The following is a 17,197-nucleotide window of genomic DNA, read 5'->3' on the forward strand; positions in this document are numbered from 1 at the left end:
GAATGCCGAAGCACTAACATCTCATTAGATTGTCAACACGGGTGCAATTCCGCGATGTCAAGCACCTTGCCGCTGCTTGTCTAAAGTTCCGTGGTTTTTTTAGCGTTGATACACGATCGCGAACATAAGTGCCGCGTTTAAAAGCGCGCACATGCAGTGCTGCGAGGTACATTCATGGAAGTTGCTTATCATACACATCCAGAGATGGCCAGAGGTATTATATGTGCAATATTCATAATATGGTTCGACGACTTTGCGATTGTGGCTCGATCAAGAATCGGTATGCGTGCTCCATGCTAGTGTTGGCATAAAGATATTAGGCAGTTTTAGCACGGCCGTGTGGTAAACACGATAACTGCAACCATACGTCGAATGTCACTAGGCAAGCCTATACTCCATTTCATACCTCAGGTGCAACGCTGTGGAAGCTACGCAAGAAGTCCGGTCACCAAAATTTATTACTCCCCGCGTTCCCGTCTATGCTTCGCAGCGGGCCAGCGGCGTTTGCTTGCGCGAGCATGCACGTGAAGCTGCCGCGACGGGCTGCGCGTGTTAGCAGCCGTATAAGTACATGGATTGTTTCTATGAGTAAATTCTTTTTTTTTGTTCATTCAGAACTGAGCTTATATATGGAAAATTTTCTCAGAAATCGGGTCAAGAAACGCCGAATTTTTCCTAAGTGCGAACGCAGCCACTGCAAGAAGTATCTCAAGCCTCCACAGCGTTCCACCGGCTGATGTATGAAACGGAGTGTAGCAACGCTAGCAACAACGCGTTTCCGCATTTGTCGCAAGGCTATCCGGTTATCGCGGAAATGGTCCAAAAACAGCACAGTTGATTTCGTCGGCACGAACTTATCTCTCCTCACCGCACTGCGCTGCAAGCTTCTTGTCCTTCGGTAACCTGTGAAACACCACATCGTCTCGCCCGCCTGTGTTCGCGAAGCCGAATGCTGCACAGAACGAGGGCATGCTGGGCGCCCTTGGCTGTAGGCACTCACGCAGCAGAGATGGAAAGAACAGTTTACGAAAATCGCAAAAGACAACAAACGTGAGCGGCGGTGGCGGCAGATCTCTCGTAGCGTCGTTCAGTAAAGCGCAGGACGGAAAGAGGCATGTCAGCGTATGCCAGCACGCCGGTCCGGCAGCTCGGTCCCCGCGAATGGCGTCACTCTCGCCGGTTCTCTCCTCTGGCAACCACCTCATCCGGCGCTCCGGGAAGCGATGGGGGCGTGTCCGCGGGGGTGATTTAGAAAGCGATTTCCGCCCCTTATATTAACAAAACGAAGAAAAAAATCTCGGAACCGTAAATTATGAGGTCTGTTCTTCCCAATCCCAGCAATTCATGGAAATCGAAAACCGTTTCAGCTTCCCTTTAAGCACTCCCCACGCGTAGGCAGATCCCGAAGATAGTGCAGTGCCGGGCTGACCCACCGCGGAGGTGCAGTTCGCCATTATGGGACCCACATAAACAGCTTCGCTGGTCATCCTTCTGCGCAGAATGGAAGGGCAGTGAGATTTCTTCTTTTTGTGTGTGTGTGATGCGAAAAGGTCAAAGGGCCTATTGACCTGAAAATCCGGCGTCTGTAGTCTGTAGTGGCGAAACGGCACCTAAAGTTCCATTGGCTGCGACGCCACGTCAAGAGAGCGCCTCGACTGAGTGCCCATTGGCTGCGACGCTATGACACGAGCGCGCCTCGGCGGAGCAGAGCGGGCGAAAGGGAACATCTACTACTAGTAGTAGGAGGTTCTTAAGGAGTGAGGTGAAAATGGAGGTAAAGTGCAGCGCAATAACTGTCTCTCAGTAGAAGACACCTCAACCGATCTCCACAAGGCGAAGGGGGAATGAAAGGAGGCGATCAACAGCATTAACAGCACCATGACGCCACGGACGCGGAAATGCGACTTGGCTATCGGCGATCTGCACAGGCGACGGCCTCGGTGTATGCGGCGCTCAAGGCCCGCTTAGTTGTAAATGCGTCGCGGCCCTCGACACATTTGGCGCACATTGCCGTCGATGTTTGGGCAGTGGTCCAGCAGGGCACGGAGCGCACTAGCGAGCGCGGCTATGAGCGCGTCCTTTGGGCCGCTGCTCGGAGCGGTTGGAGGGCCGTGAGATGGCTCAACTGCATCTGTTTGGGGGCTGTGGCCACGCAGGGCGTCGCTGTAAGATCGTCTATGTGGGATGCCCGCAGACGGAGTAGGAGCAGCTGTGTGCGGCTTCGTCGATGCGGCGCGGGCTCCGGCAAGCTCTAGCGCTTTTTTACGCGAAAGGCGCCGTCCTGAGGACGACAAATGCACGGCCGCCCTTCTCTCGAGCTGCCACTCAGGACAGCACGGCTCGGTCGACGAGTAACGGCTGCCACAGTTAATGCAACGTGGTATCTCTGCAGGGGAGTCTTTCGTTGCGTGCGACTTACTTCAGCGGAGGCAGCGGGCGTCACGTGAGCAGGTGGCGCCGGCGTGGCCGAAAATGCCGCAGCCGTCCCATTGGAGTGGCCGGGGCAGTCGAGCACGAACTGGGCGCAGTTGTTTAAAGAGCCGCCCGTTGATTGGCACGACGCTACCAGTGAAGGTAATACGGACGTTCACGCCACTTTACGAGCAAGGAAGCACAGCGACGGGGGCTTCTATGTTCTCACTGACTGTGTGGGTATCAAAGGAAGGGTCGGCACCATAGATAATGCCCTCAAAGGAGTTGTTGTGTAGGGCTTCCGACCGCACTGGTACGTTGCCGATGACGCACGCTTCAAGAAGAGGTGTCAAGTCGTATCCGCGCGCCGCATCCGCGGCCACTATATTTCGGCGGAAATTGACGCGAACTTGTCTCGCGCCTAATATGCAGGAGAGCTGGGCGGCGATGGCGTCTCTCGAGAGAGAGCGAGGAAGGTGGCGTTTCGACCGGTGGGCAGGTACAGTAACGTGACGACAGGACCGTGAGCGGCACCGCTGTCGCCGAAGGGAGTTTGGGGGCAGTGCACGTGGGAAGTGGCGCCTCTTTTTTCCGGCGTTTTTGAGTGGGATCGCTGTGGGCCGGCAGGCTTCCGCGTCATCACCGGCTGCGGGCGATAGCGGAGAGGGCGAGTTGCTTGGCACGCGCTCCTCTGTTCCCTCGGTGTCTGGGGCAGGGACAGGCATACTCGGCCGGTTGCCATGGGAAGAGGAGCCGTCGGAGGGACCTTCTTCTCCGGAGCGAGCGAGCAGCCACAGCCGCAGAGCACGGGCCCTCCTGCACTGGGGGCGCGGTCGACTCCGTGTTCTTGGACGGGGGCGACGGGCAGGCCGCCGGCGACGAAAGCGAGGGACTATCCGGTCGGACAGGACTTGTCGCGGGCGAGTTGGTCCAGTCCGTGCGGGAAAGGGAAGTGTCGGCACCGTCGATATTTGCGGATAGCAAGAAGAAAGTGCCGGCGCTCTCTGGGGTGCCAGCGGCCGACGGGAAGCTGGCACAACCGCCGGCAGAGGCAGCCGAACTAGAGGCCTCCTCCTCGGTGTTTTCCGAGTGGTCCGTTGCAGCGGAGGATGCGACGAGGTAGCCGTCGTCAGACGCATTCGGCACCATGAAGCGGAATACGCGGAAGGGAGCCTCCAGGTCAGATGGGGCGTGCACAGATGCTGTCGCACTCAATGGCGTGGGCGGGCATGACCACGCGGCGCAACGGTAATCCTCAGCTGTTTCAGAGGGCGGCGTGGCAGCTCAGGGAGCACGTTGGGAGCGCGCATGAAAGCCACGCGTCCTGCGCAAGCCGGGAGGCGACACGCACCCAGGACGTGGGTGAGGTTGCAATCCAGGTATATGTGGCTGCAGGATTCGTCTTGCTTCCTTAAGAAGCAGGTTGACGGCGCGGGAGCGGCCGCACGAAGGTTGGAGGCGGAAACCAGGAACAGTTTCCTGAGCGTCATCTGTGAGATAGCAGGCCTCAGGGAGGTAGGGCGGCTCACAAAACCATGCCGGCTGCCGTGCGAGCCCTGAGAAGGGCTGCGCTCAGAGAGCGCGGTCGAGGACGAAGGCGGGCGCGCGCGAGAATTAGCGGGCGAGACGTAGTCGTCGGAGCGAGGAGCAATGTGACCGCTCGCTACGAGAGCAATTTTTGTGCCAGTCGAGCATCTACTAGTGCTCGCACGCCAGGTGTTGCGCAAGAGGAGGGGGCATCGCCGTGACGGCACGTCATTTTTGCTCTGGAAAGCCTGTGCGTGGCCCGTATCTCTCTCTCTCTCTGACCTGCACAGGGCCTGCACAGGCACAGGGCCTTTGTGACCGCTGCTGCTTGCTCGGTCTCTCTTCGCGCAGGACTTCGGTGGCATGCAGCGTTGGTACCGCAGGCTGATGCTGCTTGCTGGTTGGAGCAGCACTACCGCTATAGTGTATTATTCGCGGCGCAAAACCCTAAGGACCGCTCACCGGTGTTCAAGTGGACATTAATGCTATAGCATTCCCAACTCATAAAAAGTGCTTATAGGTGTCCCAGGATGTTTTGTTTAATCAGCAATACTCGTACATATGTGTTCGACTTACCAGTGCATTCCCCCTTTTCCAAGCTCAAATCGTCCAGAGCGAACACTCCTCTCTCCTCTAGCCCTGTCACTTTGTAGCGGATGATGATCTGTTAACATTAAGAAACAGAAAAACAACACAGTTAAGCAATTATTTTCCTATAAGCATTTAGACAGACAAATCTTGTCTCATGTTATCTTATAACATGAGAGAAGAGTTCCAGTGATATTTGCCCATGCTAAATGTCGAAGTTTCACCCGAAACTCTAAACATTGGTACGAATAGCAAAGTAATTGTGCGAGATAGCATCACTATCCCAGGTAAGATTCGTAGCTTTATCGGCCGTATCAATTGCAGTAACAATTTGTTTTGCAAGAAAGCAAATCTAGGGCCCTTTCACGTAAAACTATTCCAATCTGTTTTTACTCCAATTTCCTGACGTCAAATTTACGCAGCCACCGACGCCACCACCGTGCGGTAACCCGCAGCGTTGTTTGAAAAGCCCAATCAAACGCGCTCCTTGTTTATAGGAGGTCACATTTTTTCTTTAAAAACGAGTAGCATCGTTTAAATTGAGCGGATTTTCTTATAGAATTGGCTGAAAAGAGGCGAGGAGAACGCTCAAGTGGAGAGGGTTTTGATAGAACCGAGCTAGCTCCGTGAAAGTAGATAACGGGATGATGAGGCTGGTGCCGGCTTCTGCGATTGGTCGGATTTCCCTTACTTAGCTTGCGGTGGCAGATCGAAAATAGCGGCGGCGAGTAACGGAACATTAAAAATGCTCCTTGAACGGTTCCTCAGCATACGAGAGTTGGGAAAGTGACGTCGTATACGTACCGCAAGGGCTCGGTAACGTTATACTGCCACGGAAAAATGTTTATTATACGCAAATAAATACATGCTCCCCTGCTGCTCCGAGTAGCTAGTGCCTATGCAGTCGGCGGGCAGCCATTTTTTATTTCTTTCGGAACGGGGCAGCCTCCGGCTATTCAGAAAAAAGTTCAGTTTGGTTCGGAATATTCATTCGTCTCTAATGCGTACACGTCTAATTGACGCGGTCAGTTTTCGCGGTTTTGTGACGTCGCTTGAAGTGGGCATAGCCCGAAAACATTCGATCAATAGCGGAGTACTATGGCTAAAACAGCGTCAAATCAGAAATTATTTTTTTTTCGTTCTGTCTAATCACGCATAATCAGTGTGCAGACATCATATAAGATAGCCCCATCTTACATGATGTGTGCACATTCATTTTGCGGTTTTCGTGACGTCGCGTGACAGGCAGGCGAAGTGGGGGTAGACCGGAAATTTTTTTACCATTTATGGTGGACTGAGTGCAGAATTGAAATAGAAAAATTTGCAATAGCGTTACGTTACAGCGCCCCTAATCTTTATTTTCTGAGATCATGGATTAAGGTGAGCTCCTATGATAAAATAACATGCGGAACTTATTTTGCAAATTTCGATCCCGTGCCTTCAAATTTATATGAGATGCCCCGCTCTCCTTAATAATGTAGATATGCCTATTTCCATCTCGACCATATAAAAAAGCATGAAAGAAGAATTCGTAGTTGCGCTAAAATTTGTCTAGGTCTAGTCTATAGCAGAACTGTTCTGCAACAATAAAGTACGTATCTACTCCTGTCTAAGCAAGCGCACTAGTTTACTTTTATCATATTGGGGCGATGCATTTGTCTGGCAAATTACCAAAATGCAGCAGTTTGTCATAAAAGGACTACAAAAGCAGTTATCTCTGAGCAATGAGCGTTAGCTGTCTTTGCGCATAACCGTAATTTTCTTGCAGCTGTCCAACCATTATCGTGGGTCGATTCCAAATATAGTGAAGTCTGACACTACGGTAAAAACCGCACGGTGGTACTGTACCATGTGCCATCGTGCAGTGGTACCCGCTGCTCAGCATGTATCTGAAAAGTCAATTCATTTATTTACTTATTTATTTATTTTCTTCTTTTTTTTTTCAATGGCGCATGTGCTTGCAGAGTAGAACGTGGCGACAGCGAGTCTCCGACTATTATCATTGCTATTTTTTTTTTCTTCTGGCGTTTAGGTACGGCTCTTATCAGTTCTCCATTATCGCAGAAAAGTGTATAAAAAAGAGATAATACGGGGTCTATTCAGCTTCGTAACGCTTCTCCCTCTGTGAGCGCGTCAACCACGGCACAAGAGGCTACTTACGCTTGCTAGCAAAGCACACGGCAAGATCCCAACTACACTGCTCCACAAACCTCGAACTCCTCGGCGATCTTCTCTGAGTACCGCACTCTCTGCCAGCGGCCGGCCATGTCCGGCTGAGTGGAGTAAAATAATTTCCGTGGTGCCATTTTGTGATCCCGGATGAATGAGGCCTTTCTAGCTTGCGTGCCTGACTGGTGGTACCAGGCAGTAAAGCAGAAAGGTCCCTGAACTTTTCGGGACAGTTTAGCATCCGGAAGCCCAAGTTTTGATGTTCCTTTCGACGCGTAAGCGCTCCAGCCGTCCGCTGCATGCGACGTAAGCAAAAAAAAAAGGGGGGGGGGGGCGATCAAGTATTGTGACTGCGATAGGCGAAAACGTATTTTCAATTGAACAAACTTATGTCACTATACACTGGGGGGGGGGGGGGGGGGGGGGCGGAGGGAAGAAAGTATACAACACACAATGTAAAAGTAAGCAAAACAGACCATTGAACATTCATATATATATATATATATATCGGCATTTCAATATCAATCGAAGCTGTAAGTGCGACGTGCAATTACTGAAAGTGCCACAATTTATTACTACACACTTACTGCATACCAAGTCAACTCTGTTCCCTCGCCATCTCACCTTCAATTTGCGGGTGAGTTTGAACGTGTAGTCCTTCAGGTAGCTTCGCGTGGCGCTTACACATCTGAGTTCTGGCGTATTTTTGATTGAGCTCCCGAGTCCACGTTTACGTTTTTGATTGAAGTCGCAATAACAGCTTTCTTCCGAAATGCGTTCTGCTATGTGCTGCGGTGCTTACTTAGAAATTTATTAAGGTTATACGCATTGTTCATGTAATCATTGTTATACCTCGCATGGTTAATGTTTGCAATTTGTGAATCCGGTGAAATAGCAGAAGAGAAATGGAAGACGTATGTAGAAGATGTAAAAGAAGAGGTAGGACGCCTCCGATCCAGCTCTAGCTGCACCATTAGCTCGCGAAACAAGCCAAGGTCGCTGACGATGGCGAAAGTTGTCATGGCAACTTTAAATAAAGGGGCCCTGAAACACTTCATGAACACGGCAAGAAAACGCTGCCAATCTATTAAGAAGGGTCCTGCGAACATGCGAGCCAAAAATTGTTGCGCTGCATGCAGCAGGGAATTTTAAATCTCGTCTCCAAAGCAGCGAAAAATCGCATGCCCTCTCCATCGCAATCTCGCCAAGCAGCGTCATTGCATGCACATGTACCCACGAACAGCTATCGGCTGATTTCGTAATCATGAAGACATTCTCAGTATAGTAATTATAGCTCATTTGATTTCAAAGAACGAAAAATATATATGTCAGCAGTCGGAAAAAAACAGAAAAAGCATTTAATCGTTACACAGCCGGTCTACACACGACTGTTGCATTGATGCGTCTGCTAAGCGCGGCCTTCGATATGAAAAGCGTAGCGTAAATACCGCGACCGCCATGGGGGGCCACCACAAGCTGTTTAGCAGGCGAAAGCATTCGATATTTGGCGGTGCCAGCGGGGCATTGCTTGCCCCACCTTGCCGACTCCTCTGTGTATCTTTCAGCGTGCTAGTGAAATGAAACCTGAAAAAACCGATCATCGGTCAAATATTTACGTCTGACTTCGTTTGTGTTCGAAGGAATTGAGAAATTTTCGCGGCAGAAGATTTGTTAGGCCATGTCATTTGATAGGAATGTCATTCTACAGTTAGTCATAAAAGTGTTTCACGTTTAATATAATATGGATTCATAATATAGTATAATATGGATTCATAATATGGTATGACGAAACTAATTTTAATTCTCAACTCGAGAAAAAAAAAGAAGAAGCTCCGATACCTAGGTGAAGTACAGTATACGATAGGGCGCTAGAATTTCATCATTTGTATCGGTGCCCGCACATCAATGAAGGGGATAACTTGCGGTGCTCTTTCTTACCAGTTTTGAGAGTGTGGTCATAGGTTGGTCCGAGTTTCATAGAGGCCACCTTGCGAGCCTCGAAGCATGCCTCTCGGCTGCAGTTCGTCGACACCCACTGAGGGCAGATGCCTTTCTCGAAAGTGCAAGTGTCTGCGAATTGGAGAAGGAACAAAAGGTTGTTGCACGTATGTCGCTTCGGGTTGCTTGCATTTCTTGTGCTAGCGTAGTGACACATTGTGAACTGGCGATTAAGCAGAAAGTCTAATTTCATATCGGCGCACGCATGCGTAGTTGTGGGACGGCATGTCTAATCTTGCTACATAATAACTGTGATGGCAATTATATATATATATATATATATATATATATATATATATATATATATATATATATATATATATATATATATATATATATATATATATATATATATATATATATATATATACATATATATATATATATACATCGTGAGAGCGTGAGTTCCCGCTATCGACGGTGCATGCGCTGTTCGCGCGTGGATGGTGAGAGAGTCTACAAACCCCCGGAGAGCCTTTGGCTACAAGAACAACGCAGCCCCTGCTGTCGAGTCGGGGCAGCGTTCCTTCCATTGCTGGTACAATTCTAGTGCGCGCAAACATTAGCGTTTCTTATTTGCAGCTATAGGCACACCACAGTATTTTCCACATGCGAAAACAACCGTACGCTTCAAGCTACAAGTGCTCACAGCTTCGCTTCTGTCAGCTCTCGTACACAATTAAAGCTGGACGCCTGCAAAGCCGGTGCCGGCTTTCCGTATCGCACCAGCGTTGGATGCCTCGATGGTACGCTATCGAAGTATCCTACGCCAGCGTTCTGAAACGCCTAATAGTTGCCAAGGCCTTGTTTATGCTGCACAGATTGAGTGACCTTGAATCTTGTGTCGTGCCAAGACGCCTGCCTAGTGTATTGTGCGTACACCGTCTTAAGAGCTTCAGCGTAACAGTAAATATTGCTATTGCTTTCCACGCTCCACCCATTAAACGAGACTTTTCTTGTACTTATATTTGCCTGCTGCAACTTATGTCATTATCGTCCTCTCCGACTGTTTTAATAGGAATTTATGGGTGTGGCGAAGTATATAAAAAGTTCATGCAGGAACTGCTTTGGTGGTTGTCTTGTCGAAGGAGGCGTAATCATTGTGCAACTTGATTATCTCCACACAGCCCCTTGTCAACCTGATCTGACCATCATAAATCCTTATCAACCCTTATCGGTCGTTATTAGCCTTATCTGGCTAGGTTCGAGCATTATCAGCACTTATGGGTTGGTATCAACATTATCGCGATCGATCTGACAGTTATCAACCCTGATCTGTCCTTATAAACCTTATCGGACATGATCCGACGCCCATCAACTCATAGCGGTCCTTATGAACCTTTTCAGACTCGATCCTAGCCTTGTAAGTCTTTATCGGTCCTTCACAACCTAATCAGAATTGCTCTTATCATAATTGTAAGCCCTTATCGCTCTTTAGCACATTATCTATCAGCGTGAAACCCTTATCAACCGTGACGAGACCCATATAACGCCCATCATCACACCTTATCATCATTATCAACTCACTGATTGCTTATCTGTCTGTGTTGCACGACGTGAAGCACATGAGCCCTCAGAGATCGGTAGCATTTCAGCCGCTGAATAAACGCCCCAACGGAAGCGCATCCCGCGACCACCGAAAAGCATCGGGATGTGGCGTGTTTAGCATTGAATTTTCGTAAAATCGCAATTTTCCTGATGTCTAGAATACTCCAAGTCAGCTCAACATATGGTCCAAGAGATGGCTTTTACTTCACCAACACCAAATTTTTCAACAAAGCCTTGAGACAAACGGTTCTCATTTGACATTTGTTTTGTATCGCCGGTAAAACACATTCATATATTCCCCTTCTGCAAACGTGTGTGTTTAGCCAGTGGGTAAAACACTCGGCTTCTGAGCATGTGGTCTGTCTAAGGTTCACAACTCACATCCGCGATAGTTTTTTTATCGGATTTATTTAGTTTTATGCACTCATTTCTTTATAGTGATTCTTCTCACGTGACAGACGGACGCAGGACGGACGAGTTTTCTCGTTGGGTGGGCATACAAATGCTTACGCATTTATAATCTGTATGGAGGAAACTTAACTTATCGGAAGCTATAGCGTCTCAAGTTCATAAAGCTAAGGCGCAATTTCATGAAGGCCCACCTTTGAAGTTTATTGACCCTTTTCGCGGGGATCCCGTAGTCGCTGCCATGTTTGTTTACGTGGTGACGCGTCCATTGCGTGCCTCAACTGCCTCCGTTGCGTCCATGTTTACAATAGGTTAGTATGACGACGGTGCAGCTTGACAAACCTATGTTTAGGGAGGTATCGTAGACGGTGACTGAGTGGACAATATGAAGCTTAGGCCACAGCTTCAGATAACATGCGAAAGCGCTTTGGACATTGCTGATTAAGCTATGTCCAAACGGCGCATGCTGCGTATATCGTGCTTATTCTAAAAGCGGGGCCGAATATACATGTATCCCAAGCTATCCAAACTTTCCGCTCATGAATTCAATCAGGATTAGTGTGCTTTGCTCTTCGTTCTTTATCTGGCAAATATTTTGAAGCAGCGGCTTGTCACATTTCTGACTTCCTCGGTGTAGTCACTATATCTGATTATTTCCTGCCTAATCGCTCGCGGGTGTGCTCACTTCCGACAGATTTTTCTTGCTACGCGCAAGTAAGCTTGAAACGTAGTTGTTTTGTATGTTGTCATACCTTGTAGCAAAGTTGTATTATCGCTAGTAACTCGCTTACTCTTGTGGCTCGTCTCGAAGCATTCAGCTTCGACCATTCGTGTGCTATATCAGTGTAGCCCGTCATTTATTGTGCTTATATGGTACGCATATATTCAAGTGTGCGCCTATTTACTCATCGACACACTGGCGAAAGAGTAGGCATAAGTTTCTGTGCCGGTTAGGGTAGATGTGTATGGATGGAGAGAGAGAGAGATTGTAAAAAGGAAGAGGCGCTATTTTCTGCAACCCTTCAGAAATCACGACTCAGCGGTGCGCGATACTTACTATGGCAGGAAGCGTCGCTACTCCCTTTGTCGTTTAACGAGCAACGCTCACTCTTGCCGACGTTCCCTGGCTGAAGAACTCTCTTTGAAGGTTAGCCATACAACGCTGGCGGATGAGAAAACTTATGTATCCTCGAAGAAGGCCATACATCTTGAAGTGCCGGTAACGCGTACGGACAGTTGCAGCAGCGGTTCGCGAACGTGGCCACAAAGATTCCTTCCATTCCTTAATACACCAGTCACTATTTTTGCAGCCGCCTACCTGCGCGCGTCCTCAATCCACATGATTCAATCCAGCATGATTGGAGCACAGTGCGTTAGCGAAAACTAAGTTGCATTTCCGACAGCTGGACTCACAGAAGCGAGGCGGAAACGGTAGCGCTTTCGTATTAGTGCGCTGTCGCTGCGGCTACGCGCAGCGTGCCGCCGGGAGCGCCATCTGATTTCTCTAGAACGAACTGCTCCGCGAAAATGTTAAATAAAAAGTCGGTACTAAGACCAGGGACTATGCGCGGATTAGTCGGAGTGCGAGACGAAACCACGGATATCAAGATTTTGGCAATCTCCTTATGGCTTTTCGACAAAGGGTTCTGGCAGACTGCCTCCGCTGGAAGTTCCTGTGTTAGCCACTATACAGGGTGCTTCACTTAACGGGAGCCAAGCTTGCAAATGTTACGTAGCTGGTATGAACTAAGGTAAAGTTGTCTGCCGTGGCTTGGAGATACTCAGAATATTTTTTGTAAAGCAACTTGAAAGTCGCGATGTAGCTTTCTGTTGCTAAATGCGTGCTACGTAAACGTGTTTTTCCAAGCGTGAAAGAAGCCCGCGAATACATGCAAACTGCCTCGAGTGGCCAGTCGCGCGGCAATACTGTGACCAGAAAAATTTGCAACAGCGGTAACAGATAACGATAGTAGAGGTGAAAGCGACAAAGAAATAACCCACTTTCCTCGAATTATTTTTCTCGCCGAGGTTCTTGTCTTTGGCAACAGGCGAAGCCAATACGAAAAACACAATGTGTAGTCACCAAGAAATACTGCAAAATGTGTTTTCCCGCAGACATAATGTTCCCTCGAGACAATCATCTTGCTAGCAGAGTGCACCAATAATCGTCTTTGCAAAATCTTGCCTAGTCTGACAGATGCTTTTAAAATATTCATTGATAAAGAAGTCACTAGCTTACTTGTAGAGGAAACGAATTGTTATTCCGAACAGGAACTACCACGAGGTGGAAAAAACGCCGTACATCTTTGTTCATCTTTCTGTTCGACGCATCATTGAACAAAAGCGTTGAAGTTGCATAGTGAAGAGAAAAGAAGTACAGAGTATTTCACATTTCGGAAGCTGATCGCGGTGTACTATCTCACGATATATCGATGTAAGCCATTCCGTATAAGATGCCGTCGGTCCGAAGCTGACGAGCACAGCCGTTTTCACCCCACTGGCCATCCCGCTCTGCCACAATAAACACAGAAAATGTGCGTTCGCAACAACGAAAAAATCTACCTCTATTTGTGAGAAATGTAACGTTGGTGTCCACGTGAAGTGCTTCTAACAGTTACACTCGCACTTCGTAGTACATATGCCGAGGGTCCTTCCCATAGGACGGCTTAGAAAACAGCGTTCGACTTTCTCAAAGGCCAATAAAAAAATAATGTGCCTGTTGTTTGGCAAGCAATGCGCCTACATTTTCGAAAAAGCAAATGTTAATTTCCTGATATAAATAGTTTGTGCATGTATGGGTCAACATAGCCTCCTACAAAGTGAAATTATTTACTCATTCTTCATTGGTTATTGAACCGTCGCGTTAGTCCTGACTTTGGCTGATAGATTTCGAAGAAATGGAACCGAACGCGCGTCTTACTGTAACGGCGAAAATTCCTTCATTGCGTGTCATGCTTAAGCAAAGTAGGAGCTTAAAAAACCGCTGACAACACTCCTCTTCCGTTTTTGTTAATCGCTGCTATTGAGGCTATCAACACGTACTGATATACTTCTTAAACACGGTAAAAAATAAAAGACATCATGCATCAGCGACATCATGCATCGGCGAACGGACGCGAAACAGAAGACGCGGCACAAGCGCTCTACAACTGAAGCTCCAATAAAGATACATGGCAAATGCATACCATATATGCAAGTTGAAACGCCACAAAGCGAAAACGGATGGAAATCAAAGAAAACATGCTTCGAAAGTACCTATCCACACCCTGCATGTGTGTACACATATGATTCAAGCATGCGCATGGTTATTTTCTTGAAGAAATGGAGCGCTCAGATATCCGCAGGTGCGAGTGCATATGAAAATGAAGTGTTTGAGCTTTCTCTCGAGTACGGGAGTCTTTGTGTCTCATGATGGCATAAGCATTCGCAAAATCCAATGTACAACCGCACGGGTGACAATGGCTCAGTAAATGAGAACTGGGTGTGTCTTTGTAATGACTTCCCATGTTCTTTTATGGGGACATTGAAGCAGCGCCCAGTCCGGCAAGTTTACATTTTCCACAACGGGCATTTTTCAACAGGAAAACGGCGCCTGGTAACCAACACCACGGGGCATCAAGCTGCAGGTGTGTTTTACTGGACAATCACTGTCCTCATTTGTTTCTCTACCTTGACCCTTCATTTACCGGCCGCATAAACAACAAAAACAAGAGAAAGACGACGTCGACTGCGTACCTGTTGCCAACCTCTTTAAGTCGGTGTGATGCAAAGTGCAGGTGCGAATTTTCAATGTTGTTGCGCCTAATAAGAGCTTAGATTAATCAGGTTTCTTCTTTCCAACGGCTTTCAACTTTTAAACAGACGCTGAAAAAGTCAGCTGAAAAGGCTACAAACATAATCAGCAGAAATAAATCGTTCCGCCTGAGCAGGGCGCAAGCTTGAATTGTATGGACAGATAATTTCAACAGTGTAGGCTTCAGGCATGACATAAAAGTGTTGTTGACCATTCTAGAATGTCCAGAAACTACATTCAAACATGGTTTAGCTGACCTCGGTGAATGCTACCAGAAGACACTGCAACTTACTACAAATTATTGGTGGCCTTGCAAGTGAAGCACAAGTTATGGCCCCCTTTTTTAAACAACTTCAGAACATCAGACATCGCCGTGGTGTTAGTCAGCTCGACTAAAACAAAAAAAGGTTCAGGACCAATTCCACTCATTTAAGGTGGTTTAACAGAGAAGCTGCGGAGAGACTACCACCTAGCATAGGTCGACGAAACAAACAGTAAACTTTAACAAACATTTTATTTTGTAACAATCGTCACCGCTACTGTGTGGTCACTAGTATATATATGGCTGAATTTTCAGTTTTAAGAGCAGAAACATTCTTTGCCAACGTAAGATCAGTACAAGTTTCATGTGTGCTTGCTCGCTGTGTGGCATCGGTGGAGCACATCAAGGCAAGCTCGTCGGCGACGAACTGGACAAACCACCTGTTTTGTGGCTTGACAATGTCCACGTTAAAGTCACCGACAACGATGACCGGTGTGGTGTAGTCACTTGCCAGTGCCGAGAAGTACGTTCGCAAGAAACACTAGATGTCCGATCTGGCCGTGTTGAGGGAGAGGAGGGTGAGCAAGCTTTATTAAATTACCGCGGAAGGGTCCTCCCTCCCCTTTTAAGGAGACGGGGGGGGGGGGGGGGGCAACCTAGACATCGGCCATGATTCCATGGGTCCTGGCCGCGTCTTCGGCCTGCCGGCTTAAACGTGCCTATTTTTGTGGGTCGGAGCTGAGGAGTGCGGCCCTCCACCCCCGCCCGTCCAGAAATTTGACCCTCATGGGTGCCGCCGGGCAGGCCCAGAGCATGTGGGTCAGGTCCGCGCTGTTACAGGATTTACATTTGTCTCAATAAATTTCCAGTGCGTCGATGTACATAAATTGTGTCCTTATGGGCCTATGAGTCGTTGCATTTTTTGCTTTCTTGCGGGGTATGAGCCACGGTTTCCGCAGGTATGAGCCATTGACCAGTTTTCGACATGTTATTCTTCAGGATCAATTTATTGCTTGCTTAAGGAGGTGTGAACCCTTATTGATGATGATCGCTTTGCACGCACATTTCTGTCCGCGGACACGATTGTGCCATTGGGGGCTAACTGTAAACAGCTCTGCTGTAATATAATCTTCGACATATCGGAACACTTGCGGGACCACGCTTGTAACGTATAACTCAAGGTCACAGTAAAGCCGCATTTAAAAAAAAAACGTAGCGGAGCTCCGGTGCCGCCGTTATGCCACTACAAGTACCAGAATTAATGAATGTCATACGGACCGCTTTCCCGTGGAACACAGGTAGAGTTGAAATAAAACAACAGGGTTTTTCCCGGAGAATCTTTCCCAGTAGAGACCTTCCTAGCGCTATTGTCGTTAAACGTTCGCGAAATAATTTTATGATGCATTCATGACTATCTATGCAGACGTCATATTTGACGGCAATATCGAATGCCGGTGTATGCTTACTTGATTTTTTTTATGTTAGGTTCAAGATGCCATGTTAAATTCCGGTTTGTCCTTTTTTATTTTAGTCTTCCATATAATAAATGAAAACAAGAAGCCCTTATGACAAAGTGAGTTTCATGAGAGCTCGTGCTGTAACCGTTAGGCTACTGTAGTGCGAGCACCCGCTTCAATGTCGTGGCGATCTTAAGTCGAACGCACGTAAATTAGTTAACTTTTTCATTGTTTTACTTTCGTTTCCGACGCTTTGATCGTGATGTTACAAGGGGCATTAAAGTTGCAGCAAACTCTGATCGTACAGGGATACCCAGGAACCGAGATCCTAGGTCCTTGCGCTTTAAACTAAAGCCTTAAATCACCGCGTGAATAGTTCCAACAGGTGGTGCGTGATAAAAAGCTACTGACAGGTTCTATGCACATTTCGTTCGTCAGTAAACAATTTTTCGCATGAATGGTAATGAATGAATGTTTTGTGTTTAATGGTGCAAGGGCCATGTATGGCCAAAGAGCGCCATGCCGTTGGTAATGAGTTCGCAGTGTAGTTATGACTTCTATGAAATTGGTGTGACTTGGCTGTAAAGGGGCCCTAAAAATAGTTGCTCTAAATTGCGTAAAATCTGTATAATAAGATTAGGGCCGTGGCATGTGACGTGTACTATGAAGATTAGGATGCATTTGAAAAGAGTTATACGATGTATAGAATATATCTGGTTCTAAGCTTTACCAGAGCACTACTGCCACCTTAGAGCCCTTGAAACACAAGGGCCTGGAGGCATGTGCTATGCAAAACAGTTATCGCAGCGGCATCCTCTGGAACGAGGATGCTCTACTAATTTAATGGACTTGCAACATGTAAGATAACTTCATTTAAGAAACCGATGACTACTTTCGTGTTAAATAGCGGTTCCTGTCCAAGAAACATTGCCGGGTGAAGAGGGATGTAATACCGGTATGCCAGAGGAAACTATTTCTTTCTTTCAGCTTCGGCCTCCCGACACTCCAAGAGGACATGAAGCACGGTCAGGCTCT

The 17,197-nt window shown here is 47.8% G+C and overlaps 1 protein-coding gene across 2 annotated transcripts in view; it reads right to left on the reverse strand.

Moving 5' to 3' along the window:
* Window positions 1-17,197, reverse strand: part of LOC126537871 (MAM and LDL-receptor class A domain-containing protein 1-like) — a 242,010-nt gene that overhangs the window by 211,429 nt on the left and 13,384 nt on the right. For both annotated transcript variants that reach the window (XM_055074502.2, XM_050184968.3), the window contains exons 2-4: window positions 8,635-8,766; window positions 6,738-6,991; window positions 4,516-4,603 (exon numbers count right to left, since the gene is read on the reverse strand). In XM_055074502.2, the coding sequence (XP_054930477.2) occupies window positions 4,516-4,603; window positions 6,738-6,991; window positions 8,635-8,766 (474 nt within the window). The remainder of the gene's footprint in view (window positions 1-4,515; window positions 4,604-6,737; window positions 6,992-8,634; window positions 8,767-17,197) is intronic.

This window comes from Dermacentor andersoni, chromosome 4 (genome assembly GCF_023375885.2).
Source record: "Dermacentor andersoni chromosome 4, qqDerAnde1_hic_scaffold, whole genome shotgun sequence".
NCBI lineage: Eukaryota > Metazoa > Arthropoda > Arachnida > Ixodida > Ixodidae > Dermacentor > Dermacentor andersoni.